A 27,327-nucleotide genomic window follows, 5' to 3' on the forward strand; every position below is an offset into this window, starting at 1 on the left:
TTCTTTGTGATGAGTTTTTTTTAAGTGTTTTGACTTTCAAGCCATACAGTGACTCTTCATGAAGGATCACAACACTCATTTTCATACTCAAGAGATTATATTTCACTTCTCTGTATTAGCAGACCACAGAATTACACTCCATTGTAGTATATTCTTTGATGTCTTTTCTAAGTCATCAATATTTACATTGTAACAATATCATTTGCTGAGCAGAAAAGAGTCTAAGCAGGTCAATCTTATCCTCACTTCCCTTTTTTAAAAAAATTCAGATATTGCCTTAAAAAATCAGTGTTATTTCCTTTTCTATTCCATATAAGATGGTTTCTACTTCAATCAGATACTGCAAATCCATTGCTTCATGATGAAATCTTGTGTTTCTTGGATTGTCATTGTTTTCAATGTTCTATTGGCATCAGTTGATATTTTATCTGAAAAATAAAAGAGAAGAATGATGTTACTATTCTAAAAGTAAGACTGCTTAAACATATTAGGCAGATCAATTAGGCAGGTCACTGATAATTTTTAATGGATTACAAAAGGACACAATGCTCCTAGGGTATCCTGATTCTGCTGCAACTCTGATAATTACAAATTGCCTTCTTTTCAGAAAGGTCTACGAACCATGCCAGACTGAATTTATCAGCTGGTACAGCACAGATAGATTGTATGGTCCCCTAGACCTCATCAGGTTGCCACCCATTGTAGATTTAAGATGGTGTAAAACGGAGAAAATTCCAGGACACATCACTCCTTCCAAAGAAATATTGGAATTGATACTTGGATAAACTTTTGAGATTCAAAGGTGATCTGCAGATTCCATAATTTTCCTGGCATTGCAGAAGTAGGAGAGATTGAGAGCTTTGGGTGACATAAATAGCCACCCCATCACAGACTCTGCCTTCCACACTCTTCTCTCTTTATTCAGTAACTCATTTTGTCTTAAACTTTGTTCCATTATGTTAGTCTCTGTGCTCAGTCTGCACAATAATTTCAGTGTTTTCATTTTCCCCAATAAATATATTTTATAAGGGAGGGATGTTCTTTTCACTGTTTCTCTGCCCCTGTATGGTCTTATATGAGTGGCTCTTCATTGCATAATTTGTGTTTTCTTGTAGTCTGCTTTATGCACATTAGTCTAAATTTTTTACATCACTGTGTGTCAAATATGCAACAGGATAACACAGTCATACATATACAAGCAGCATAGAAGGCATCAATCCCAGAACAGGGTATCACACGAAGCCTTTCACCCATTTTATGTGTGTCATTGCAATGCATTTTAGAAAGATGGATGCCAATAACCCATGACCATAGTTGCCATCTTCAGGTTTTGTTTTTTTACTCCCACACTGCGTATAATCTGTTAGTTTATATATTTTGCAAAACATTCAGTATTCTGTAAATTATTCAGTCCGTGACCTAATAAATATCTTGACACAAACAATAGACTTAAGTAGCAGCTTTTCTCCCCAGTGTTTCAACAATGATTAATAGCAACCAGTACTTTACTTTTATGTTCTGGAAATGAGTGTATTACTCATGTAAATGCTTTCTGTTACTCTTTTTAATATCTTGCCACTTAACTACTTTAGCAATAGCAATAGCACTTAGACTTATATACCTGCTTCACAATATTTTACAGCCTTCTCTAAGCGGTTTACAGAGTCAGCATATTGCCCCTAACAATCTTCATTTTACCAACCTCAGAAGGATGGAAGGCTGAGTCAACCTTGAGCTGCTGAAAATTGAACTGATGGCAGTTGACAGAATTATCCTGCAATACTACATTCTAACCACCATGGTTATATGGAATAACTATGATTGATGGCCATGCATGCTGATTGTTTGCCTAAGTTTATTCCAATTTATTTTTTATTAGTATTTATTTGGAAAAGCAGGAACTCCCAGACATGTTGGACTATAACAGTCAGAGTTCCCAGTAACCATAATTTACAAGTAATGGCAACTCAAGAGAGTTCACGTCAGTGATGAGATTTATTTGTTTTTACTACCGGTTCTGTGGGCATGGCATGGCTTGGGGGGCATGCAGGGGAGGGACCCTGAAAGATCACCAAACTGAAAAAGTACGTTGCTTGGATCAAGAAAAAGTCAACTTTATTATGTAAATTTCTCTATGCTACTTTCCCAATAAAGTTAGGTATTTTGATTATAATCTATTGAATTCATGTTTAAAAATGTAACAAAATATGAAATCACATCTCTATATAATTGTAGGAATTACATAAGTATTGGTAGGGAAGAACATGGGGAATTAATGAACATATGGATGAAGTACAAAGAACAATAGACTCTGTGTTTAATCTTCCTAGCACATTCTATGAATACAGAAGAGTATATTTTAAATGAGAACAAAATGGTGTAATGTATACAATTTGTTCCTTAAGATGAATATTGTATTGTAAGTCAGGACTTGAATGATACCAAGATATCCATGCTAGAACATATCTTACCTCTAGAATGGAAAAGTCTAATTCCCTAGCATTGTCTTTGGGAAGTTATTTAGCAGCCCAAGCTAGGATTTGAGCTGAAGCTGCTAAAGCTTGAGGAAAGAAATCACAGTGCTTCACTCTTTTGTTCAGGATATTTTTATACAGTAATGATCACAGATCAGGCATCTCTGACCTTGAGAGCTTATGAATAGCTATTCTCGGATGAATAACCTACTTTTTCTATTCTTGATCCATCAGGACTCTTACTGTATTTTTTGACCTTTTCTGTTTGTATAGTTAAAGGTCTATGGAGATTCTCAGTATCCAGGTCATAGTTGTCCCAAAGGTGCTTTTTCAAGAGGCAAATGAATTTCATTTTCCTTTGAAGACATTTCGCTTCTCATCAATGAAGCTTCTTCAGACGAAGAAACTTTTTGAATGAAAAGCGAAATATCTTCAAAGAAAACAGTACCTCTTGAAAAAGTCCATTTGGGATATTGAACATAGCATTTAAAATTACTGATTAAAATCATATAAAGCTTAGGAGCTTGCCAACTGCAGTTCTTGATATAGTTTGGGAAGATTATTAGAGTAATTTGCTGGGAGTGCAATTTTAAAATCTGAGCTACAAAGAAGTTAATTGATAGTATTGCCAGAGAATGTGTGTGTGTGTGTGTGTGTGTGTGTGTGTGTGTGTGTGTGTCTATTGCAGCAATGGAATAGACAAAATATCTTTTTTAAGGTGTTGATAGGAAGTTTTTAGCTCCGTTGCATGTGTTGACATGATACTTAGAAAATCTCTATTTTTAAAAATGGAACACTTTAAACTGTCAGATAATGAAAAAACAGTTTGCTTGCTCCCCATTCACCACCACAAATCTTAATAGCAGTTTTACAGCATATCGCGCTATATATATATATGTCCTGAATGCACAGCTATCTTAAAAGAACCAACTTCAATTGACAATTCGGAAAGGTCCATATAAATAACACCATAATTCATCATTCTTAGAGACTGAAGAGCCACACTAATTCTTAACCGCTTTTCCCAAATGTCTTTTTATTTTATTTCATTGGGAACAACTTTTTAAATGGGCTATATAACATGCCAAGGAAGTTTAACTATATGAATCTTATAGTTGCAAAAGGTCTTTAATCAAAAATCCGTTGGTGGAACTTATCACTGCATTTTTATGGCTTTCAAGGTATATTAAATTGAGGGAGCACATGAAAGTATCAAAAAAGGGAAGAGAAAGCAGATACAACATCCATTTTCTGATTTTATCTTTTTAACATTAGTTTTTAGAGATTATTTTGATGTTGAACTGTTAATGTACATTAAGAAAAATGCATACATTGTCATGGTCAAATGAAAATGAAATAATATAATATTCAGTAACCTGTTTAATTGACGTTGCTTAACAAAAAACCTAATTGAAAGACAATACAAAATTAAATAGCCTATGACTGGCTATAAATTATATCACTAAAAATCTATAGCCTTTTGATATGTCTATCATGTTTATTAAGTTGTGATGCAGAGATCTTGCTAAGCAGAACAAATGAATCTATTAAAATATTTTCCTTCATTGTACAATATAAATTCACTCTTGGTTTAATCAAATGTCTTGCTATTCCAGAATAAAGAGGGAATAATCTTGAGCTTGGAAATTGCATATAGTTTTACCAATCCTTATTCTTTTTATTACATCTATTTTTGCTCTTCTTAAGTGACCTATATCAGTTGATGTAATTTTAAATACTGGTTTTTAAATGTAGCTTGGTTCAAGACAAATTCACCGAGCTTTGTTCTGGTGCTGTAGCTTTCATTGATCACAAAAATAATTCTTGGATGCTTAAAGGCTCTTCCAGGACATATTGACAGTGGCAGTGAGAACTTCAAAGAGTTTATAAATTAGCAGAATGTGTTTTTCCACCATCCACAGAATCCAATTCAAAAATGGCATCATCATTTATCACCATTACCTCAGACAATAAATATTCTTTCCAACTTAAACATTAATTAGAACCTGTTTTCAATTTATTATTTTCCACTTAAATATAAATTATGGATATAGAACCTCGTCTAAAGAATTTCTAAATGTAGATTAAGAAGATATAGTTCAGGCTAGCAAAACTATCAAATAATTTCACCACTACTGCTTCTAATATTATTATTTTATAATAATATATATTCATAGAGGAACAAAAACAGTGGGACTCTGATCTTAAACATTCAAAATGAATTACCTACTTCAGAATAAATACATTTTGGAAACAATTAAAATATATTTAAAAAGGAATCATTAATGTAATTATTAACTCTTCAAAAAACAAAAAGAAAGAAATGCACCCCCATTTGAAGAAATATATTATTCCTGCACTTTGACAAAGGGCACCTGTATCTATTTTCATATATACACACAGTATGTATGTAGTGTACACACGCACACACACACCTTTATGAAATAAAATTTTAAGAAATTGTTATCCTCACTTTAGAATCATATGGTTCCAAATAATGTTGAGATAAAGAAACTAGCCTATTTTGAGGGGGAAAATATAGAATATTTCTTTATTGGAACAAATCTTGTGAAACTCTATTACAGCAAATGTAGCTGGTGTTTTGTGAATAACCTAGAAAATGAATAGATTCGTGTCAATATTACAAAGGCTAATCATTAAAATCAATTTCATTGGTTTAGTACAGCTGTGTTCTGATCACCACATTGAAAGAACAAAATAATTGTCTGTGATATCATAAAGATTGTAAAACACAGTTCAAAACCCTCACCTATCTCATTTTCTTATTTATTTTCTGTATTATCAATTCAGAACACTAATAGCAACACATAGAGGTAGCTAGTTTTTTGATTGAAGGAGTAAAGATGTGTATATTATAATTATTGGTCTAAATTATACACCCCCCCCCCCGCATCATAAGCAATGGGAAAGCAACTCACCTGTGCAAATTGTATCATCTTCCTATTTTTGTGAAAGAAAGACTTTGCATTCAGAAGAAAGACTAGTCAAATCTTAAGCCTGATTGGCTTGCTCTATTTCTTTATATTTCTATTCTTGTTCCTTAACCTCAGAATCGGATTAGGCTATTTAATTCCCGAGATTATTAAGAACGACCTACCTTTAATCAGCCTACAAATACCTGCTCTTTTTCCCCTCACGTGTATAGACAGAGTCAGAACAGAATAAATTTTCTTCTTGTATTATGTTTGAGAATTAATCAAATATAATTTTTCAGACATTCAAAAAGACTGAATATTAAGCAGCAGCCAATTCATACTTGACTGCTACTGTGTAGGTTTTGTGCCTATTATAGTGGGGCATCGATGGTGTTTATCCATTTTGACCCATCCATTGGGGGGGGGGGTGAAAAGTCTAATTGGGGTCTACAGCTAACATGATTTAGCTCTGGCAGATTGTGTCATTTGCCATTTTAACTTTTTTAACCACCTAATGGACATTCCTGCCTTGGTATAACAGAAGGAAAACAACCACCACCACCAGGAAATATTTAAGGCTGGGAAGTTGTTTTGCTGAATTTAATGGGACTTCCTTTCCAGTAATCATGTATAAAAAATTTTCGGCCAAGGATTGCTCTTGTGATGTTGTGACTGTGATAGTACAACAATTTAAAGGACCATGGCTCAAACTACAAACACTGCTTAAAAGAAAAAGAATACATGTTGAAAGAATGGGACAAGTTTCACTCATGCTTTCTCAGTCTTAGGCAGGATGTCTTACCCCGTTTGAAAAAAGAATGGCCTATCGACATTTTAGAAAGAATGCACACAATATGATGGGAGTACAAATGTTGTGCGATAAGGTTAGTCTTTAACCATAATAACTGAACGAATGGAATTAAATTGTAGAAGAGCCAAACTAAATTGGAAGGGATTGTAACTACTTTTTATGATAGTTAGGTAAAGTAAAGGTTCCCCTCGCACATATGTGCTAGTCGTTCCTGGCTCTAGGTGTGGTGCTCATCTCCGATTCAAATCCGAAGAGCCAGCGCTGTCCGAAGACGTCTCTGTGGTCATGTGGCCAGCATGACTAAATGCTGAAGGCGCACAGAACACTGTTACTTTCCCACCAAAGTGATCCCTATTTTTCTACTTGCATTTTTACATGCTTTCGAACTGCTAGGTTGGCAGAAGGTGGGACAAGTAATGGGAGCTCACTCCATTACGTGGCGCTAGGGATTTGAACCACCGAACTTCTGACCTTTCTGATTGACAAGCTCAGCATCTTAGCCATTGAGCCAACTTGGTCCCATTAAGGGGTTTTAAATGGACTATCTGGAAACATCTGGGCCTGTTCAGACTAACACAGGAGGTCGTTTGATTGGAATTGTATCCAGACTACTTGAAAAAAAAAAGACAGCTCAGCTCTCCCATGGGAAAGGTAGGAAAGTCCCAAATTGGCAATCAAAAAAGAAACAGAAATAGAAATAACCTCAGGCTATACTCTCCAGTTTCTCAAAAAGACCACATCTCTGTTACCCAGTGGCAAAAGGTAATGATACTTGCAGCAGTCATGGTTAAGCCACATTTCCATTTTTTCTCCTGAGTTCCATAGAGAGCATTCTTTATCTTGCAGTTCAAAAAGGAAACCAGGTTCATAGCTGCTGGTTAAATTTGGATTGTGCCATTTGTTCTACTTCCTGTACTTTTCTTATTTCAGTGTTAGTCCGCAATCATTTAACTTCAATTTGATATAATTGGACTAGAGGTATTGAGTGAAGAAAATGCAGGGAACAACTTTGTTAGGGAACTCTCTACGGAGGCAAAATCTTTTTAATAGATGTCACACAGCTGAAGGGTTTAGGAAGACTTTATTAAAGAGCTCCAGGGGACAAAAAAGCCAAAAGTCAGCTTGCTAATTCCAAACTTCTCTCAATTTAAACAGTTAATAATATTAATGTAATATTGATGACACATTTAGAACAATTCTTAATCTGGTATGTTGGAGCAATGTAGGAACCTGCTTAATGCAAATATATCCAGAAATCCCAAATTATAATTTTATGATTTAGTAATGCTAATGGTAATGCTGTGCAAAACACAGCAAGTTTTTTTTACAAGAATGAGGTTTTAGGTCGCATTGGTAATGCAATGTCTATTCTTCTAATAGGATTTTTACAATTTTGTTTTAAGAATTGCATAGTACATTAATAAGAATATTATACTGATACTATATTTACAATTTTGCAGTGTTTATTGAACTAATGATAAAATACTACTTAATATTTTATACTAGGCATCAGAAATCATTTCAAGCGTGCAATTTTATGAGCCTCCTCCCCTCAAAAATTCATGTGAGCTTGGGTAACAATGTAGAGATTTTGTAAGATTTGGCTTATGAGATTTTTGGACAGTTCTCACTTAAAATTTTAATTGCATTAAAAAAAACTTTTGGAGATCAACGGTTCTAATCAGGCTATCATAGGTACCATATGTACAGTGCTTGCTAGGAGAACACCCAACTTATTTCCTAATAAAATAAGCTTTTATGAGCCCATTTATTAAGAAACTAGGCAATGTTTGATAAAATTTGTCAAAAGAACTGTTAAGTATAAATATTACAGGGAATAATTACAGGAGTGTGGGGAATGAAAGAATTGGAAATCTAAAATTACTACTAGAATTATATTAAGTTTAATTTTATCTTAAAAGATGCAGTTATAATGCAATGCAAATATTAGCTTGCTGAATTTAAAGATTAGCATTCATTCCAATCCAGTGCTTTATCAGCTGATGAGCGATGGCCTGATATGGTGGCACAAAAATATTTTGGTTCTTTTTGTTGAGGATCTCTATTATCTGAAATGTAAAAATAAATAAATAAATATCAGAACAAGAAACTCACCTTACGCAGTAATTGAAAATCAGTAGTTAAGATCAATAACCAACTGTTTTTGATAGAAGACATTGGGCAAATCTCATATCTGCCCATTACTTCTTATATAGGTAGTGTTTACTATTTCTGGAATGATCTACTCCCTTTTTTGTTTTGAAAATTGGTGAAAGGAAAACCACACACTAAAAGCATTGGTTCCTTTTTATAAAAAAACACATCAATGTAATATTTCAAAATATGTTTCTACAAGCTAAGTTTAAAAAAACAAACAATGTATATCTGCTAATAATTCTTCACCCTGAAGAATTAAAAATGAACAGATGGAAAGCATCCATTAAAACCAGAGAATGTTACTTATCACTCTGTCAGGTCATCAAATTCGGTGACGAAGAAAACAACTAAAGCGAAATATGAAGGAAAAACATGGGAGGCAATCACTTTATGAAATAATTGTTTTAGCGGTATTTTATCTCATCACCGACAGCTGAAATATTTTATGGAAATAGAAGTCATCCTAATAAAAATGGTCACCTCATTTATCTGATATCTCCAAGGAGACAATATTGTAAAACTGAATCAGGAAGATCATTACGTTTAGAGTGAAAACCATGTATTTCTAATAGTCTTCAATGAAATGTACCTACTGGCAAGATCTATGGGTTCAACAGAGAAACAATTGCTTGTATCAATTCTTTGACCAACATATAATTTTCAATTTCAGTGTAATCACTGTACAATAAGGAGAGTAAGAAGTTTAATTTGTTTGAGTGAAAAAGCACATCCATATTGTATGCCCTAACCAATGCATTCTGAGGACAATCAATAAGAAAAGGAAATTAAATTGAACTTTACCTGTTCTCTACTGAACCAGCGGGCATCTTCTATTTCAATGTTGTCAACTTTAATTTCGGTAGACACTGCAGCAGCTATGCATCCAATCATTAGGGAGGAGGGCATTGGCCATGGCTGACAAGAGACATACTCAACACGGCCCACTTTAACTCCACTTTCCTCTTCTACTTCCCTTCGAACAGCATTTTCAATTGTCTCGCCTAATCAAAGAAAGAATAGAACAGTTAATTGACAAAGCTAAATGCAAAGATTGTACCTTGTGCTTTAAAGTACTCCAAAAGATATGAAACTTTCTTGAGTAATCTTTTGTGGCTATTCAAACATTAGAGCATAAACTATTTTCAACAGAAAAATTAATCGTCCAAAAGCAAAAGCATGTCAAAGCAGAGTATGCTAATAATTTCAAAAGATCTAAACTGATTGAACATCTTTGGTCCCCTCCCTGCCAGTGCATTTACCAATGAGCGTATTTACAAGTCTAATAAAATTATTTCCATACTCCCCCCCCCCCAATAGTTTTACTGTAATGGGTAACTCATATCTAGCAAGATAAAGAAACTGAATCCACACAGCTCATGGGATCCACTGAAAATGAGAGTAACAGGCCGTGTCTATGAAGGGGAGGAAATACTTGCAACAACTAATGTCTTGCAGCATCTTAAGGTTTGGAATAAGTTTTAATAATTTAAATTTCTAAAGAACAGACCTGTATTGGAAAAAAATGTGCAAAACTCATATTAATGGAAATTGTAATTTTATGCTAATCTTAATTAAAGGCTGCAAGGAGCTTTCAATTACTTGTTTGGCTTTATAGATTTCAAGCCTCATTTTTAATTATCTGAACATCATTTTTCAAGAGTTGACGCTTGGGATCTTTGCATTTCAAAGCATGTTGACAGCTCTAGTTCAAATAAAGAAAGGAGGACTTGCAAACTGCTTTGAGAATAACAGCTATAGATTGTAATTATGCAAATATTTTAATATTTCTTTAATTTTTAGCTCAGTGCATCTATTAAGTTCAAACTAATGGAATGCTTTTAGATACACATGGATCTCCATTAACGGTACTTCTAATATATAGCAGAACTGAACAACCTTTTTCATGCTGAGAACCAAACTATCCTACTAAATGATAGACTTATCATACAGTCAAAATTGATATAGCTGAAGGAGGGCAGGGAATCATTTAAATCTAAAAAAATCAAAACATTCAAATAAAAAACAACACCAACAGTAGTAGAATACTTAAAATGGCATTTTGCAATTGAATTTTGACAACATGCTATGAAATTTAATAACATTATATGGGGAGGACTCTGGAGTCTGCATACACTGACATATAGGAAAAACAATCTAGCAATCAAAGGGTTTTTCTAGAGGTCAATGTTTCCTACATATTCCACCCCCACCCACCCTGGAACTAATAATCCTGGTCCAGTAACTGTCAAAAGCAATGCTTATTGCTGGGTACCCTCATGTCCCTCAAGAGCAATGAATGTATTATTCCATAACCATCTCTCAATGGACCCAAATAGAATAGAATAGAATTCTTTATTGGCCAAGTGTGATTGGTCACACAAGGAATTTGTCTTTGGTGCATATGCTCTCAGTGTTCATAAAAGAAAAGATACATTAATCAGGAATCATAAGGTACAACACTTAATGATAGCCATAGAACACAAATAAGCAATCAAATCATCCTAGGAAACTATCAATATAAATCGTAGGGATACAAGCAACAACGTTACAGTCATAAGTGGGAGGAGATGAGTGATAGGAACGATAAGAAGATTAATAGTAATAGTAATGCAGACTTAGTAAATAGCACCATATACACCTTATATGTCTTTTCTAAGCATCTGTGCACGTCTCTTCAGCCAAATAATAAATATTTTAGGGATGTGCTGAAAGCTTTATGCATGATCCAGTTATGAATAGTTCACCTCGCTCCCACCACATCTGTAATCAGCTATTCTGATCTGTATTTGGATTGAAACAGTCCTGTTTTGTTCCAAAAATGAACTGAAGCACAGTAGTTCAAGGTTAAGGCAGGGGCAAAATAAGAGGAAGAAAAAGGCACAGTAAAAGGGTTTTCCTGGCCAAGAAAATGTGCTGAGAAGATAGGAGCAATAGGGTACACTGCATGAAAAGCAGGAACTGAGGGCAGGATAGAGAAAATCACTCTAGTTTAGGCAAGAAAATGGGATATTCTGGTTTGGAGGCTGTTCTTTATTGCTATCAGAAAGGGAGAGGCAGAGAATCCAGTGTATTAATAGGGAATTAGAAGAGGTGAGGGAAAACATTAGGGAAGGTGTTGGGAAGACTAAGCATGGGATGTCCAGGAGATAAGGTTGGGAAAATTGAGGGATCCTTCTTGCCCTGCAAAAATTACTGTGATATGTCATAGATTAATATGTTGATATGTTTCAGATTAAACCCAGAATGAATAAAATATTATGGGTTTTACTACTATCAAACTGCAGCAAATCTGAAACAGTTCAACAGACTTTCTGCATTTGTTATTTCAAGAGCAAAACAAAGTGATAATAAAAGCCATATAAAATCAAGGTCAGCATCATTTCTGAAATTTGTCATAGCACCATATATTCTGACAACAATCCATAGCTAAAATTATTTCCTGACATTTTCATCATTAAATCTCCCAAAAGAAATACTGGGGCATTGTCTCCCAATGAATACCATATTCAAACAACAATAACAACAAAACCTCCCTAAAATTCCAGTCCAATCTACTGTACTAAAGCATTTTTCTCAAACTTGTAAAATTCTAGAAATTGAATTACATATATATTAAAGTTGCTAAATTAAAAAAAAACCACTGCAGTAAAAGATATTAGTGACCCATATTCTTCAACTCTCAACTGGCTAAATAAATAAATAAATCATTCATGCCCATCAAACACAGTTTGGTCTTATTCAAACTTACAAAGCTGCTAAACATAAGAGAGTCATATATTTTCAAATTGCTTTGCTGTCTTACCTATCCTCAAGTCCTATTCAGTGAGCAGGACTCTATTTTGACTCCTCTGATAAATCTATTCAAGGCACAATTAAATATGATTTCTGTTTTTGTGCATTCTGCATGAAAGAATGTTAATTGCCTTCCCTGCAAACCAATTTTCTTCATTTTTATTTGAATCTGCATATGACAAACTTCTGCACACTGTTCTTGTATTATCCCCAAGAGATCCAACTCTTGCTTCCCAATTAGAATCAGATACTATCAATACGGAGAAATATTTCTTATTTATTCCTCTGCAGGGAATACGAGAAAAACTGCCAAGAAAGCTGCTGTGAAGTTGTTCAGTGGCTGAACTTGAATAATATAATGAAATATGAGCTTAAAAACATTTTCAAAGGATTTCTCAAATACAATGTCTACCTTAAAATTTGAGGTGTCAATAAGCAAGAGAGGATGACACACTGATGTACAAGTTCCTTAGTCAATCTACCTGAATTGACAAATGGTATTTGACAACTGATGTTGTCTCTAAAAAACTGCCTTTGCTCTAAGCTGCATTGGGATACACCATCAGCTAATTAGCAGATGACCATAAACTGACTAAACCCGGTTTTTTTAGCAATCTCTGTTCAAATTACTAGTGATCCCAACCATGCTCATATAATTAATGCACAAACATTAGCTCCCTATTTTCCAATTGTAATTTATATTGCTTGTATTTCATTTCACCCTGTATCCTTCTAACTTGAATTCTTGAATTTCTAACTTGAAAGGAAGTACTGAAGACTGACCCAGATTCTAGTCCAACCACAACCAATGGGTAACATCTTCCTTAGCCAAGGTATCTCAGAGAATTGTTACTCTGTAAATGAAGACTATGTATGTTACCTTGAGTTCCTGAATGAAGGTAAGAAAGGAATCCCTATGGGTTTTACTCTGCTATTCATAGCTGACTTTAGTGGGAGGTTCTTATCTGTTTCTTTAAGCCATTGAGCCAGCAATGTCCAAAGACATTTCCACAGCATTGGCTAGCATGACATCATGTCATAGTGCAAGTGTACGGTGAAACGCCAAACCATTGTTACTTTCCCATCAAAGTGGTAACTATTTAACTACTTGTATGTACATGCCTTTGAACTGCTAGGTTGGCAGGGGCTGAGGCAAGTGAGGGGAGGGGGCTCATTTGACCATGTGGTGGCAGGATTCGAACCGCTTAAGTATAGACCTTTTCCAGTATCTTTTAAGCCCCTGAACCTCTGTGCCTGAATGAAAGTATGATATATGCATGCATACATGTATGTATGCATGCATATATATAGGGACACAGCATATTTCGTATGTATGTATGTATGTATGTATGTATGTATGTATGTATGTATGTATCTATCTATCATCTATCTATCTATCTATCTATCTATCTATCTATCTATCTATCTATCATCTATCTATCTATCTATCTATCTATCATCTATCTATCGTCTGTCTATCTATCTATCTATCTATCTATCTATCTATCTATCTATCTATCTATCTATCTATCTATCTATCATCTATCATCTATCTATCTATCATATATGTGACTGGAATTTCACTCATTTTTCAGGAACAGAAATGGTCTACATGCTTTTATCAAAAAAGTGCTATTTAGAAATCAATACTGTGTCCCTGTCTTTCCCTCCCCCACTCTCACAAAAAAAAGCAGCAAAAAAAGTTTTAAAACAGTATACATATAAAGAAAACTTACCAGGCTCTATAAATCCAGCAAGGCAAGTGAACATGCCTGGGGGAAATCTTTTTTTTCTTCCCAAAAGGCAATGGTTGCCTTCTGGATGAATGACTTGCATTATTACTACAGGATCTGAAACAGAAATTAAGGAGAGGCATAAATATTTAAATCCCTTTTACAAAAAGCAGCGAGAAGCATAAGCCTATCCGTTCTTATTTAGCATTGCTATTTCCTTTCACTGCTTGAAACCCAGTTCTCACAAGAAGCCCTGTAGCTAGGCAAACTTACTGCAGGATTTTTTTAAAAAAAAATCATCTTTTTTTTCAACATTGATGCCTTCTGGGGATGTACCTACCTAGGCCAAAAGCAAGATTCAGGAGATAAATTGCCTGAGCTGCTGCATGATTTTGATAAAACACTGGAATAAGTGACCCAGTTATATATATCAGCAATTTAATCAGCAGGAATTTTTGCTTTCTGCGCCTTCTAGTTATTGATGAATGGTTTGGTGATAATATTTTGATTTCCAAATGCAATGTTTAAAGGACAATAAGACTTACTTAGTGTAGTGTAATTTGTAATTTTCCCTTAATTATAATTTTAAACAGACCAGTCTCTGGACATTAAATATTGAAGCAAAAAGGCAACATGTAAAAGGTCTGTTAATAATAATAAGAAAATAATGGAAAAAAACATGACAACCTGATTGTTTCTATGGACAGAAACACAACAGATTTGGTAGAATCCAAGAACAACTGGCTGGAAACACGCAGCTGAAATCAAAGATGCTGCGCTTCTATTGTTGTCAGGAATATTATTTTCTAAAACATGCTAAATATAAGAGCTCTGCATTGTATGATAATTTTTTTTTCTCCTTGGTTCTTCCCATTCTGTATTTGCCCTACTTTTTCATCTCTTCTTCTAACAATCTTTTCCCACAATCTTAAGACCTGCATTTGCTGCATTGTCTCTTTTGTCAGGTTTTGACATTTTCATTCAAAAAGATGTCCTTCAAAATTTTTAAAAAAAAAGATATTGAAAGAGATTTCAACCGGTGATCCCTACGTAGACCATTCCTTTTGTCCACTCTTTCTTCTGCCTATCTGTAGGATTTGCGAGTGGGGTAAAAGAAAACAGACAAAAGGTATGGCATTTTTTTGCCATACATGTAAGATATGATGGTTACTCTGTCTCAGAACTTGCATTTTTAAGGAATTTTTAAAAAGTATAGATATGCAACCCAGTTCCTTCATAATTTTATATTCAATACTCTTGTTTCATTCCCTCCCCCCCCCCTCCCCACTTTTGTTGCCATCTCATCTTATCCTCTCAAAATGACAGATATGACAATCCCATTAGGTAAATATGCTTCGAAGACTGATGACCTGTGACAAATTTATATGCTGCAATGTATTGAGCAGAAGTTTCAAATTTTGCTGCCTACTTGTTTTGTTAAAGAAATTTTACTGGAATTACCAATTGTTGGCTCAGCATTCTTGCATATCTCATCCTGATCACATTTTTTTTCTTTTTTAGTTATCTGAATATATGATAGATATTTACTCCTACTTTCAACTAACCTGTAGGAAATGTAGATAATGTGCATCAACCAAAACCCCAAGGGAAAAAAAAGATAAGAAACACATCTATAATACACTTTGAAAATGAGGTGAAGTTAACAAAAAATAAACAGGAAATTGATAGTAAGCAGCTAAGTAATCTAAATAAAAATATAAATGGATCTTTTAAATACTAGCAAATAGATATATAAGGATGAAAACAAGCAAGGATATACATTATATTGTGGAATAATTATTTAAATACTTTAAACTTGGTTATATCTGAACGAAAAGGAATACAAGATCTCTAGAGAGAACATAGTGGTAAAGTTAACTCAGAATAGTAAGTCAGATGTACTGTATTGCTTTGCCATCAGCATCCATAGAAAAGGTGGGAAGAGGAGTAAAAATTGGCAAGGAAGCTGTACTGAAATGTAAGCTGGTCCCTTGTGTATATGCATCACACATACACATATCTGTTTCTTTAGCTTGCCTATTTTGACCTCTATCCTCCGCCTGCAGATCCCACTGTGCGTCAAATGAGTCCTTCTTTTATAATTATGTAGCTAAACAGATTTTAAAAATGTTCGCTTTTAGACATCTGAATGCTTGACCTTACATTTAGTCCATCCATAACCCAGGACACATGAGGCAACCTTGTAATGCTGACATGTTTGCAAGCACAAAGCAGTCTTGTTTTTCAACTCCAGAGTAGGAAAACATTGCCGAGTATTTTTATGATGGCAGGAGGGCTGAAGTGACATATGAGTATCAGTCAGTGGTGGGATACGACCGTACGCCCCGGTATGGGCGTACCGGTGCCTGCTGGGATCACCAGGTACCGTTCTGGTACAGTGCTCTGAAGGATACACCCGCCGGTCCGCGCTCCTTACTTGTATTTGAGCTGTTTGGGATTTCCATGCATGGAGCGTATGGCGCCTTCGTGATGCTCCGCTGAGCAGCTGGAGCATCGCAGGCGGTAAGTACGCATGCATGCACTGCGTGAATGCTGTGCGCATTCATGTGGTGGACGCCCGGTCCCATTGCACTGTACCAGTTGCAACGGGATCTGGAACCCACCACTGGTATCAGTGTAGTTTATTAACTATAGGCTACATCAGCTAATAAACTTAGCTTATCCATATGCACATACAGTATAATAATACTTTATTTACAGTCACAGACCAAAACACGCACATACAGTATTAATAAAAAGTGATAATCTAATTTTAATGATGTTTATTGCCTTATTTTTGTATTTGCAAATATCTATGGAAAATGTACAAAAACTATATATTTTGTAGCCTGTTTAATTTAAATGAAAGAATGAGTTTTTCAAAAAATAAAGGAATCTTAGCATTGGAAGGTTTCAATGGCATGGTTTTTAATAGTACAGTAAAGTTAATGTTATTTTTAGAAATCATATTTAAGAAGTGCCATATTTAATGTATGAAAGAAATATAAACTCAAGTTTTTCCCAAACATTTAATAACCTGAACAAAAGAAGCATTCTTTAGAAGAATGGCTAATATATTAAGATTGATAAATACAGAATAGAAAAACTAAGAACTTAAGACAAGGACTGGAGTCAAGAGAGTAATTGACTGGAGAAGGAAATTGTTTTCAGTGCTTTTTATCTACACAGTTAAAAGAAAGGTGTAATATGTATAAAAAGACAATTGGAAAAATATAAATAAAATAAATTTGGCCATCCACAAATGATGAACATATAATAGGAAAAATGTATAATTTTTTTGTTAAGATTTGAAACAGAAGAAGAAATTAAAGATTGGGTATTAATTTTGGTTATAATACCGAGGTAGACACTTGGTAGGGAATGTAAGTAACCAATATTAAATTTACAATGTGTCATAATTTAAGAAAAAATATATAAAATGATTTATCATTGATGTATGACACCAGATAAATTATCAAAAATGTATAAAGGCAATGTTGATTATAGGAAAAACACAAGAAAATGTTTATGCATGGTGGACTTGTGAGAAAGCTAAGAAATTTTGAATACAAATTAACACACTGATGCAAAAGATTTATCTATTAATAAGTAAAATAATAAAATTAAAGATTAATATTGTAAATCAACCAGAACCCCTTTTTGACACTTCCAACAAAGCTTAACAAAAACAGAAGTAGTCACATTCCATTTCAGAAATAGGTACGCAAATTATCAGCCTTCCATGAAGTTCTAGAATTGTATTTTACAATATAATGCTTCTCCGAAGTACCTGGGGATAACATTGGACAGATCACTAACCTTCTGGTAACATCTGGAAAAAAACATTTATAAAAATTGAAAAGCCACAAAAATTTAGAACAAGAAGCAATGGGTGGAAACTAATCAAGGAGAGAAGCAACTTAGAATTGAGGAGAAACTTCCTGACAGTTAGAACAATTAATCAGTGGAACAGCTTCCCTCCAGAAGTTGTGAAAGCCCCAACACTGGAAGTCTTTAAGAAGATGTTGGATAGCCATTTGTCTGAAACGGTATAGGGTTTCCTGCCTAGGCAGGGGATTGGACTAGAAGACCTCCAAGGTCCCTTCCAACTCTGCTATTGTATTGTATTGTATAATTTACTGAACAGACTGGCTGGAACATCCTGGGGTGCTAATGCTAACACACTATGAACAACGACAGTGGCTTTGGTTTATTCCACAGCTGAATATTGTGCCAACATGTGACTTAACAGCACCCACACCCAAATGATTGATGTCCAACTCCATGGATAATATGTATCATTTCTGCACATTTCATCCCACTCATTAGCAAAACCTTCCACCCCACATTAGAAGACAAACACTCATTTTTCTATGGTCCAGGAGGCTAAGCAACCAGGCCCTCCCAATTCACCAGGGCAAAGAACAGCCCATCACAAGACTGAATCCCATAGGCCAGATTGGAAAGCAGCTGTTCACTTAACATCTATCCGGTTTAACCCGTCTGAATGCCTGGTAACTTCTTGCGACCTGATCATTAGTTATCCCTCTACCAAACTACCTGGTTTTAGCCTGCCTTGCTTTGTCTGATCGAAACTGAAGAGAATTAAGTGTGATACTGGAAAAAGTGCCTCTGTCCTGTATCAGTGGGGATGGAAAGATTCCCCTTGTTGTGATTGTGCTGCTGATATGCAAACTATTAAACACATTATGCAAGTTTGTCCACAATGTATGACCTCCAGTTCCCCAAAAGATCTGCATGAAGCAATGCCAGAGGCAATTGAATCGGACATCCGGTTATAAGGCCACTGACATACCCTTGTAGAAATGTTACTTATACGGTCATAAATATGAGTCAGTTGCCAAGCATCTGAATTTTAAACATATGACCATGGGGATGCCGTAAAGGTTGTTAAGTGTGAAAAACAATCATACTTCACTTTTGTCAGTGATGTTGTAACTTCGAGCGGTCATTAAACGAGCTGTTGTAAGTCAAGGGCTACCTGTAATTATGTGGACTGTGTATATATGTTTACTTCTCTTCTGTCATGTTCTCCTCATACACTAAATAATAATGGAGGTGTTTTTAAAAGAGAAAAAAGCCATGCTTTCACATGGTTGTTCTACCTTCCGACTATCCATTTTTCTCCCATTACTAACTTGCAGCTCTGTTATGCCATACATACTGCTGCAATTTTTAGTTTAATGCATGAGTTCAGAGACAAATCAGAATTCATATTGCTACATATTACTCTGATTTTTCTTAATGCCATTAGCAAAGAAATAGCAACATGCTAGCGATTTTCTTACCAACTCTTGGGAAGCATGTATTATGAATTCCCTGATGGCTGGGGCAGTCTTCTTTTAAGCACAATTTCCTGTAGCCTCCATCTTCTAATTTAGTTGCACTGCCACATGTTGGGCAAAATTGATACCGGTTATCCCATGCTAGCACAGATCTAGCCTGGGCGATGATTCCTAAAAATGATCATATAAAACATTCGGTCAATACCGAGCTTCTTTTCTGCAGATACCACAACACCAACTTTCCAATGTATTATTAAAACCAATGCAAAAATTAGCTTTTAACAGTTTGTATACTGTTCGGAATATTTTTTCGTCATTACCTTTACATTGGTGATATTTCAGAACATTGAAATGGTCTAGCCCTGTGATGGCGAACCTATGGCACACATGCCACAGGTGGCATGCAGAGCTCTCTCTGCGGGCACGCACGCCGTTGCCCCAGCTCAGCTCCACTGCACATGCGTGCGCACCTCTCACATGCCAGGTGGTTTTCAGTTTCTGCTGCGTATGGACGGGGCGCATGTGGTTGATGTATGCACATGTGTAGGGAGTCACACGCACATGCGTGGGAGTCATGCGTGCATGTGGGGGGAGAAAGGCATGCCAGGGGGCACACGCACATGCGCAGGGCACACTGGGGGTAGGGGTCGCACACACATTGCATTATGGGTGCGCATGTGTACGCACACTTTCGGCATGTGCACTTTCGGCACGTGGCAACAAAAAGATTAGCCATCACTGGTCTAGCCCTTAAATAATAGCATGCTAAAAGTTATCAATAGAAATGTAACCAGAGCAATTCTCTGACATCCAGCTATTAAGAAAAACATAATCCTAAACCACAATAAAAAAATAAAAGGAATTTAACGGAAAAGGAAATGAGACAAGAAAGGCAAGCCCTTTCTCTAAATCAGTGGTGGGCAACCTTTTTTTTCAACTGAGCCAAATCTCGCCAAAACCATGATTGAAATTTATTTGGAGAGCCGCTCTTGCTTAGCAACCAAAATTTTGGGCTCAATTGTGGTCATATGTTGTTTTTCTTTCTTTCTTTCATCTCTCTCTCCCACTTTCTTTCTTTTTTCTTTTTCTTTCTCTCTCTCTCTCTGGCTCTTTGTCTCTCTCCCCCTCCCTCCCTCTCTGTCTCCCTCTGTCATTTTCTCTGGGTGTCTATCTGTCTGTCTCTCTCTCTGTATCTCTGTCTCTCTCTCCTCCTTCCCCCATCTCTGTCACTCTGTGTGTGTGTGTCTGTCTGTCTGTCTCTCACTCACTCTGTGTGTGTGTGTGTGTGTCTGTCTCTCCCTCTGTCTCTCTCCCCTCCCTTCCTCTCTCTCTGTCACTCTGTGTATGTGGGTGTGTCTGTCTCTCACTCATTCACTTAAACACTCACTCTGTGTGTGTCTCTCTCTCTGTCTGTCTATCTTTCTCTCCCTCCCTCCCCCTCTCTGTCTCTGTGCGTGTGTGTGTGTGTGTGTGTTTGTCTGTCAGTCTCTCTCTGATTCCCTCCCTCACTCCCTCTCTCTGTCTGTCTGTCTCACTCACACACACACACACTGTGGTCACCACAGTGTGTGTGTGTGTGAGGGAGACAGACAGACAGAGAGGAACAGAGAGAGGGAGTGAGAGAGGGAATCAGAGAGAGACTGACAGAGACGAATCAGAGACGTACTTTTAGCTACCTGGCAGCGGCGTTTTGCCTTGGGGGGCTCCTCAGAACTTCCCAAGACTTCGGAGGGAAGTTTACAGCCCCCCCTCGGAACGCTTCGGAGGGAAGCTTCTGCAAAGGCGAGTGGCAACAAGTCTCCCAGGCTTTAATTTGCCGAGCTGTGCGCACGCGCCTGTTTTCCACGGCGTGGAGCAGCGGCGAGATTCTGCGCGGCGAGTGATGATTCCAGGGGCCATCCGGGAAGATGAGGAACGCGAGGGGGGACCCTGCCCCCCCCCACTGATGGCCCCCGGAATCATTGCTCGCCGCCCAGAATCTCGCCACTGCTCCACGCCGTGGAAAACAGACGCGCACGTACAGCTCGGCAAATTACAGCCTGGGAGACTTGTCATGCCCGGGCTTTTGCAGAAGCTTCCCTCCAAAGCCCGAGAGGAGGGAGGGAAGCGGGCGCCCGGCGCACAGAAGAGCCGCATTAAAATGTGCAAAGAGCCGCATTTGGCTTGCGAGCCGCGGCTTGCCGACCACTGCTCTAAATAATTATCAATGCCGAATTTGTAGACTTGCAAATACATTAGAAATTAAGACAATCTTTGAGGTTGTGAAAAAGGTAGTAATGTACAAGATATGAAGGAGGGAGGGGAGGGGATGTGGCTCCATCTGGGGACAGGGAGGAGGGAGCAATATCGAAAAGGCTCAGATCACAAAAATAAATGCATTTGAAATATTATTGTAATTATTGATATACTAGAAAGTGACAAAAAAAGAGATGATTGAACACATGGTTGATATAATGTAGAACAAGATTCTGTTTTTGCTTATCTTTTATACGTTGTCTTTAACATTGTAAAAATTGTGAGATTTGGATGGATTTCTACCACTAGCATGGGAGCTGCCAAAATTTTCTATGTACCCTTTTACCTTTCCCCATAAATGTTTAAAAACCAATAAAATTCTTCAAAAAAAAAAAGAAAAGAAATTAAGACAATCTTTACAGTAGAGTGTAATAATCACATAGAAATGACATGCGATAACATGAGCTAATACTTGTTTATAGATCAGGGGTTTCAAACTCATGTTGTTACAGCGGTGTCACATGATGTATCAGGACTTTTTTTCCCCTTCGCTAAACCGGGAGTGGGTGTGGCCAGTGAGTGACACATCCAGGCGGTGGGCCGGGAGTTTGACAGCCCTGTTACAGATAGTTCAGTAGAACCAACTAAGGATGTGCATCAGAATCCCTTAAATCCTAAATTAAAGCAGGGATTTTTAGATTGATATTTCCCAAAGTAAAGTGAAATACCTACAAAGTGACCCAACCTGTATTAGGAAAGTTACAAAAGACTTTTCTTACTTTTGCTCCACCACATAAACAGAACCTTACCGGCTTCATTTTCAGATAATTGCAACAGTGCAGGCATTGGTGGATGAAGAAAGTAACAACCTGGATGCTCTTGTAAAAAACTATCAGCCGCTGTAGCATTTATACTGAGTGCAAACCAGGTAATTAGGCCATTCTCATCTTCTTTGCCTGTATTCAAATCTTTTGCATTTATTCTTTGAGGTTCCACTCCCATAAAAATTGTAGTGATAGTTTTTGTCTGCTCCAGATATCTCTTGACATCCTTATAGAAAAATTTACAAAGCTTAACCTTTGGATACTGGAAACTACGTTCATCATCATCTGATGTAACTAAAGGATTTAAATGTGAAAAAATGATATATATGGTTGTTGGTTCCTTTTGTTTCATGCTTAGCCACTTTGAATCTACTCTCTTCTCACTCTTCCTATCCAAAAATGTCCTGCAAAAATAATGTTCCGGTTCTTTGACTTGATAAGTGAAGAAAAATGGCTTCAATCCACCTTCCACATTAGCTAATAAATTAGCTATGTTTTTATAACCCCAAAATCTAGCAATATCCAATGCCGTTTGGTTTGAAGTATTGGTTCTGGACCTGTCACACCTTTAAAACAAAAAAATTCAAAAAGTTACTTGGAGGTAACATTTTCAGACAGAATGTCATATGATATCTGGTAACATAAAAATATCCTAATCTCACTAGTAATATAATATCAACACTGAACACAGTAAAGTACATTTAAAGTTAGGATTTTGAACTACCACAAATTTTCATTGCAGAACATAAGGAACACCAAAATATATTTTTGAACAGTGATAAAACAACAGGTAGAGAAAAGGAGTGGAGGATCATTAAAGAAGGCAAAAATACAACTCAGTCCTTAGAAAGTAGAAAGCATGACAAAGTAGCTGAAAATAATTTGGACAGTCTTTCAAAACTGTTGTTAGCCCTTTGAAATAAGTCAGGTCAACAATTAGACATGATAAGAATTCCAGGAATTCTATTTTATTGCTATATAGGGTATAGTATCAAAATCTTCAAAATATGCCAGTTTCTTTTCACTCCATTTTATATCAAACAGAATCAAGATGCAGTTATTTTAGTTTCTTTATCACACTTCCCACTTTCCTAGGACTCAATTCTATGTAAACCCAGGTTCACAGCATTTAGTCATGATCTTGAACAGTCACTATCTCAGTTTACTTCATACTATTTGCCTATAAGTTAATAAAATGAGATGAAACCCAGTGTGCATTGCTTTGAATTCCCAGTGAAAAGGCAAAATATACATGTTTTCTTTTTCATTTTAATTGCATGTAATGTAATTTTTGCTGTGTTCATTTTAAAAGTGAATCTAAATGAGTGTATTGTTCTAAGCAAATAGAATAATCTCCACAGAGAAGTAACTTTCAACAAGGCTGTAACTTTAGACAAGTTGAACAATGTTATTTTTCTTTTTTTTCTCTTACCTTTTATCAAGAAGAACCTGTACAACGTCAAAGTGACCATTTCTAGTTGCATACATTAGCGCCGTCCAACCATTCCTAGCAGTTTCATTGATAAGAGAAGGAGAATGATCCAGAAGTGCTGTAAGCCTGGCTTTGTTTCCATCAGCAGCAAGCTGATGAAGCTCAGAAATCAGTTGCTTTTTTGGATTTCCTTCGCTATCTTCCATAATCTGTTTGATTAAAAAGGTAACAGGCTGAAAAACTGGATCACAGCACACTATATTGATCTGATTTCACATTTATAGGGTAACCAAATTCAAAAGATAATAGACACAGCCTACAAACAATTCAACAAAACAAGAAGCTACAAGAAAAGTAATTAAAAGTGATTCTTCTGGAATAAAGCTTGCTAGTTAATGAACGATAAACAAAAGTCTAACAAAAGCAGAGTTGAAAAGTACCACTTGCAGTTACCACTTCTCTTCTTGTGCTGTTTAATTTGAACTGCAGCTTTTGATTAATTCTTGGTTGCTACAGTACTTCTATCAAACATAAATTCCTTTTCTTGCCAGCTGTTAACTCTATGATCTTAGCGCTCATAGCCATAATGGCTGTTCTACGTATAACTTACTAATGCAGAAATAACATACTAGGACTTCATATTTCACGCTTAATCGGGTGCAATAAAAACATTATCGCTACTTCTCTGGGACTCACATTGAAAACATTTTTTTCCTCAGCACATTCAAACATCAAAATGCTTTATTCACCCTTACAAGAATAACAGATATATTATTGAGATCAGGATGTATTGTTTTTGAAATTCCTTAGATTTTAACACATTTAGTATTGGAATAAATTGAGTAGCGTACAAAGTGATTTGATAGGATCTGCTTGATGTAAGGCTAATGCTTCTTAAGCATTAGTGATTGAACCAGTTTTGTTTGGTGGTTAAGGTACTGGACTAGGAACAAGGAGTTCTTGAGTTCAAATCCTGTCTTAGCCATGGATGCCAAGCAGGTGACTTTGAGCCAATCACTCACTCACTCTAAGTCCTAAACAAGCAGTGACAAAACAATTCCAAAATCCTTGCTAAGTCACTTGGATACAAAACTGATTCAAAGGGACTTTCCCCACTTCAACAACCTTACATTTTGTGTCTGAAAATACACAGCAGCAGGACTCAGTCCTCAAACAAATGAGGGCCTTACTTCATAGGCACCAGGCATCTAGTGAGTTTATTTGCCAGGCAGGGAGTCAGATTGGGATTAAAAAACTCAACCTCAAATGTTCTTGGCTACAACTGCAGTTGCTTCCAAGCCTACATCCTTAAAATTTCCTCGTGGCCTCCCATCCCAGTTCGATCCTTAGTTTTCCAGGTCAAACGAGGGTCTACAGTCCATTTCCAGTCCAGAAAGTGAAACTTGTATATCAGCCCGACATTTGTACTTCTCCTGTCTGAAACAATACTGGATTTCTTTCCGTAACTTTAAGAAGCTTCCCCTTCGTTTCTCCATCCATCGCAAGAAACTGGGAAATGGACGCCTGGTAAAGGCTTTTGCCTGCAGGCTCAGACTTGGGTTCCTTTCAACGGACGATGAAGAGGATCTGCGGAACTAGCGGTAAGGGGAATGCGGTTAAGTCCAGCAAAGGGGTGGGGGTGGGGGCAGCCCAAGGGAGATAAAACTTTCATTACCTCCATTCCGTTGTGGTTACCTCCACGACGTTTTTCCGGAGACGTCTCCAGCGTCAAGCGTTGCATCTTGGGAATTGTAGTTTCTTGCCCAGAGGAAAGCGAACTGAACTAGTAGTATTTTAAATAGTCCTCTTTCATACTCGCTCGCACACTGACGTTTTTAGTGTATTTGGTAATAAAGTAAAGTAAAGTAAAGTAAAGTAAAAAAGTAAAGTAAAATGTAAAATAAAAAAAATAGGCTTCATTTAAAGAGTTGTCCTCGGACAACATTCCTTACTGTTTTAAAGGTATATATAAATTTAGGCACCTTTCTCTAACAGCCTCCGATATCTTGGTAGGTTGTATTTCTCTGGAAGCATTCATCGAATGGACTGCAAACTCTTGAATTTATTTTGGGCGATTTAACGAAAGATATGCTGAGGCTGAAATGCTTTCCTAATGAATTCATTGAGATGTATTACTAGGAAGACAAGCACATTAAACAGAATTGTTGTGGCATGCTTTCTTCAAAAAAGTTTGCATATTTTCAAAAAGAAAAGTCTCAAGCTTATTGAAAATAATGGAAACAAACAAACACACAGATTTTTTATTTTTTATTTTACTAAACTTTTTGTTGTGTATTGGCTTCCAGAAGCATCAGGATTCCCACTAGATGAAAACGTCAATTATTTCATCAGGGATCTTCCCCCACCCCCACCAAATAGTGAAAATCCCATTTTTACTGTTTGCCATGTGTAGATTGTCACTGATTTGAATTAATCTTAATTTAGGTTACTTTATTAACTTTTAATAAGTCTACTTTGAATCTGATGATTTTGGAAAGCTTGCTCTCTGATCTTATATTTGGGATACAGTGAAAAGGATTTCTATTAGATACTTATTTCAACTACAGTGGTTTCCACCAAGGTCCTCTGTTCCGGTGGGAACAGAGATTTAATCCTATTGGTCGAAGGGTTTGACAGCTCCCTATAAAAGGGCTGCTGTCAGACTCAACCTTCGCTGGATTATTCTTACTTGTACTTTAATAAAGAGCTGTTGTTGCCTTTAGCCTTGTTGCCTTTCCATTACCCGATCTAACATTGGTGACGAGGGTGGGATTGGAAGGCAATTAGGCAAACCAAAAACAGCGAAGCAATCCAGCAAGTACATCCAGCCCGGAGCCCAGCGTGGCTTCAAGCAGCCATTTTTGAGCGGCAAACTCAAAACGCCCTCAGAACACAAAATGGCCATGCACGCCCCACCGATTCCATATGACCCAGTCATTGAGCACTGGGACTCATATATACTATGGTTTGACTGCTTCTTCGAGGCCAACGATCTCATAGGCCTTTCTGAAGGCCGCAAGAAGAACATGTTCCTTGGATACTGTGGCCGGGAAGTGTTTGAAACGGCGAAAGACCTTTCTGAACCAACGCTGCTACAGTCGGTCACTTGGTCCATGCTCCAGCAGACGCTGAAGCCCCCAAGCCATCCAAGCATGTTTGCTGACATGAATTTAACATTCGGAACCAAAAGGAGGGCAAATCGATCAACGAGTACATTGCGGCGCTACTAAAAGCCACAGCGTACTGCGAGTTCAGAGATTTAGACGAACTTATTCTTGACCGCATTATATGCAGTGTATGGGACATTAATTTACAGAGGAGGTTACTTGCTAAATCTAACCTCACTCTACAAATTGCCTTGGACGAAGCCAGGGTGTCCAAATTGGCCGTCAAATCCACTGAGACTCTGCAGTGCCAAAGCACTCCACAAGATGCACAAAAGAGTACAAGCGTACATCGCGAGGCTGTAGAGGCCGAGAGCTCAGAGGGCGAGGAAGATTACAGTTGCCGCATGCGCAGTAGCCGTGCCCAGCCGGCATGCAAATTCAAACCGTGCCTCCTGCCTTGAGCTAGCTGCGGAGGAGACCATGCAAGATCAGCTTGCCACTTCCACAACGCTACCTGCCA

General features: G+C 36.8%; 1 protein-coding gene across 4 annotated transcripts; it reads right to left on the bottom strand.

Annotated features, from left to right (window-relative positions):
* Nucleotides 1-87: 87 nt before the first annotated feature.
* NUDT12 (nudix hydrolase 12) lies at nt 88-25,511 on the bottom strand. Of its 4 annotated transcripts, XR_014174730.1 has the most exons (8): nt 25,376-25,511; nt 23,701-23,909; nt 22,254-22,834; nt 19,213-19,380; nt 13,907-14,020; nt 9,180-9,379; nt 5,414-8,290; nt 88-428 (listed from the first exon to the last, which is right to left on the bottom strand). XR_014174730.1 is itself a non-coding variant. In XM_081945283.1 (7 exons), exons 1-7 carry the CDS (start codon nt 25,439-25,441, stop codon nt 8,183-8,185), a joined length of 1,446 nt encoding a protein of 481 aa, XP_081801409.1. In that variant the 5' UTR covers nt 25,442-25,511; the 3' UTR covers nt 4,467-8,182. The 4 variants fall into 4 exon arrangements, 3 of the variants coding, with proteins under 3 accessions (XP_081801409.1, XP_081801411.1, XP_081801410.1); XM_081945283.1 differs by lacking the exon at nt 88-428 and having other exon boundaries at nt 4,467-8,290; XM_081945285.1 differs by lacking the exons at nt 88-428; nt 25,376-25,511 and adding an exon at nt 24,962-25,301 and having other exon boundaries at nt 4,467-8,290.
* Between the last annotated feature and the right edge of the window lie 1,816 nt (nt 25,512-27,327).

This window comes from Natrix helvetica (genome assembly GCF_964273705.1).
Source record: "Natrix helvetica genome assembly, chromosome: 2".
In the NCBI taxonomy this organism is placed as follows: Eukaryota; Metazoa; Chordata; class Lepidosauria; order Squamata; family Natricidae; genus Natrix; species Natrix helvetica.

What these genes read in the sequence shown, in the direction of transcription:
- NUDT12 (XM_081945283.1), bottom strand. Translation starts at nt 25,441, where the DNA reads ATGCAACGCTTGACGCTGGAGACGTCTCCGGAAAAACGTCGTGGAGGT. An exon ending in ATTATCTGAAAATGAAGCCG is followed by an intron (nt 19,381 to 22,253) that starts GTAAGGTTCTGT and finishes GATCATTTTTAG; the next exon opens with GAATCATCGCCCAGGCTAGA. An exon ending in TACATGCTTCCCAAGAGTTG is followed by an intron (nt 14,021 to 19,212) that starts GTAAGAAAATCG and finishes TTTCTGTTTCAG; the next exon opens with ATCCTGTAGTAATAATGCAA.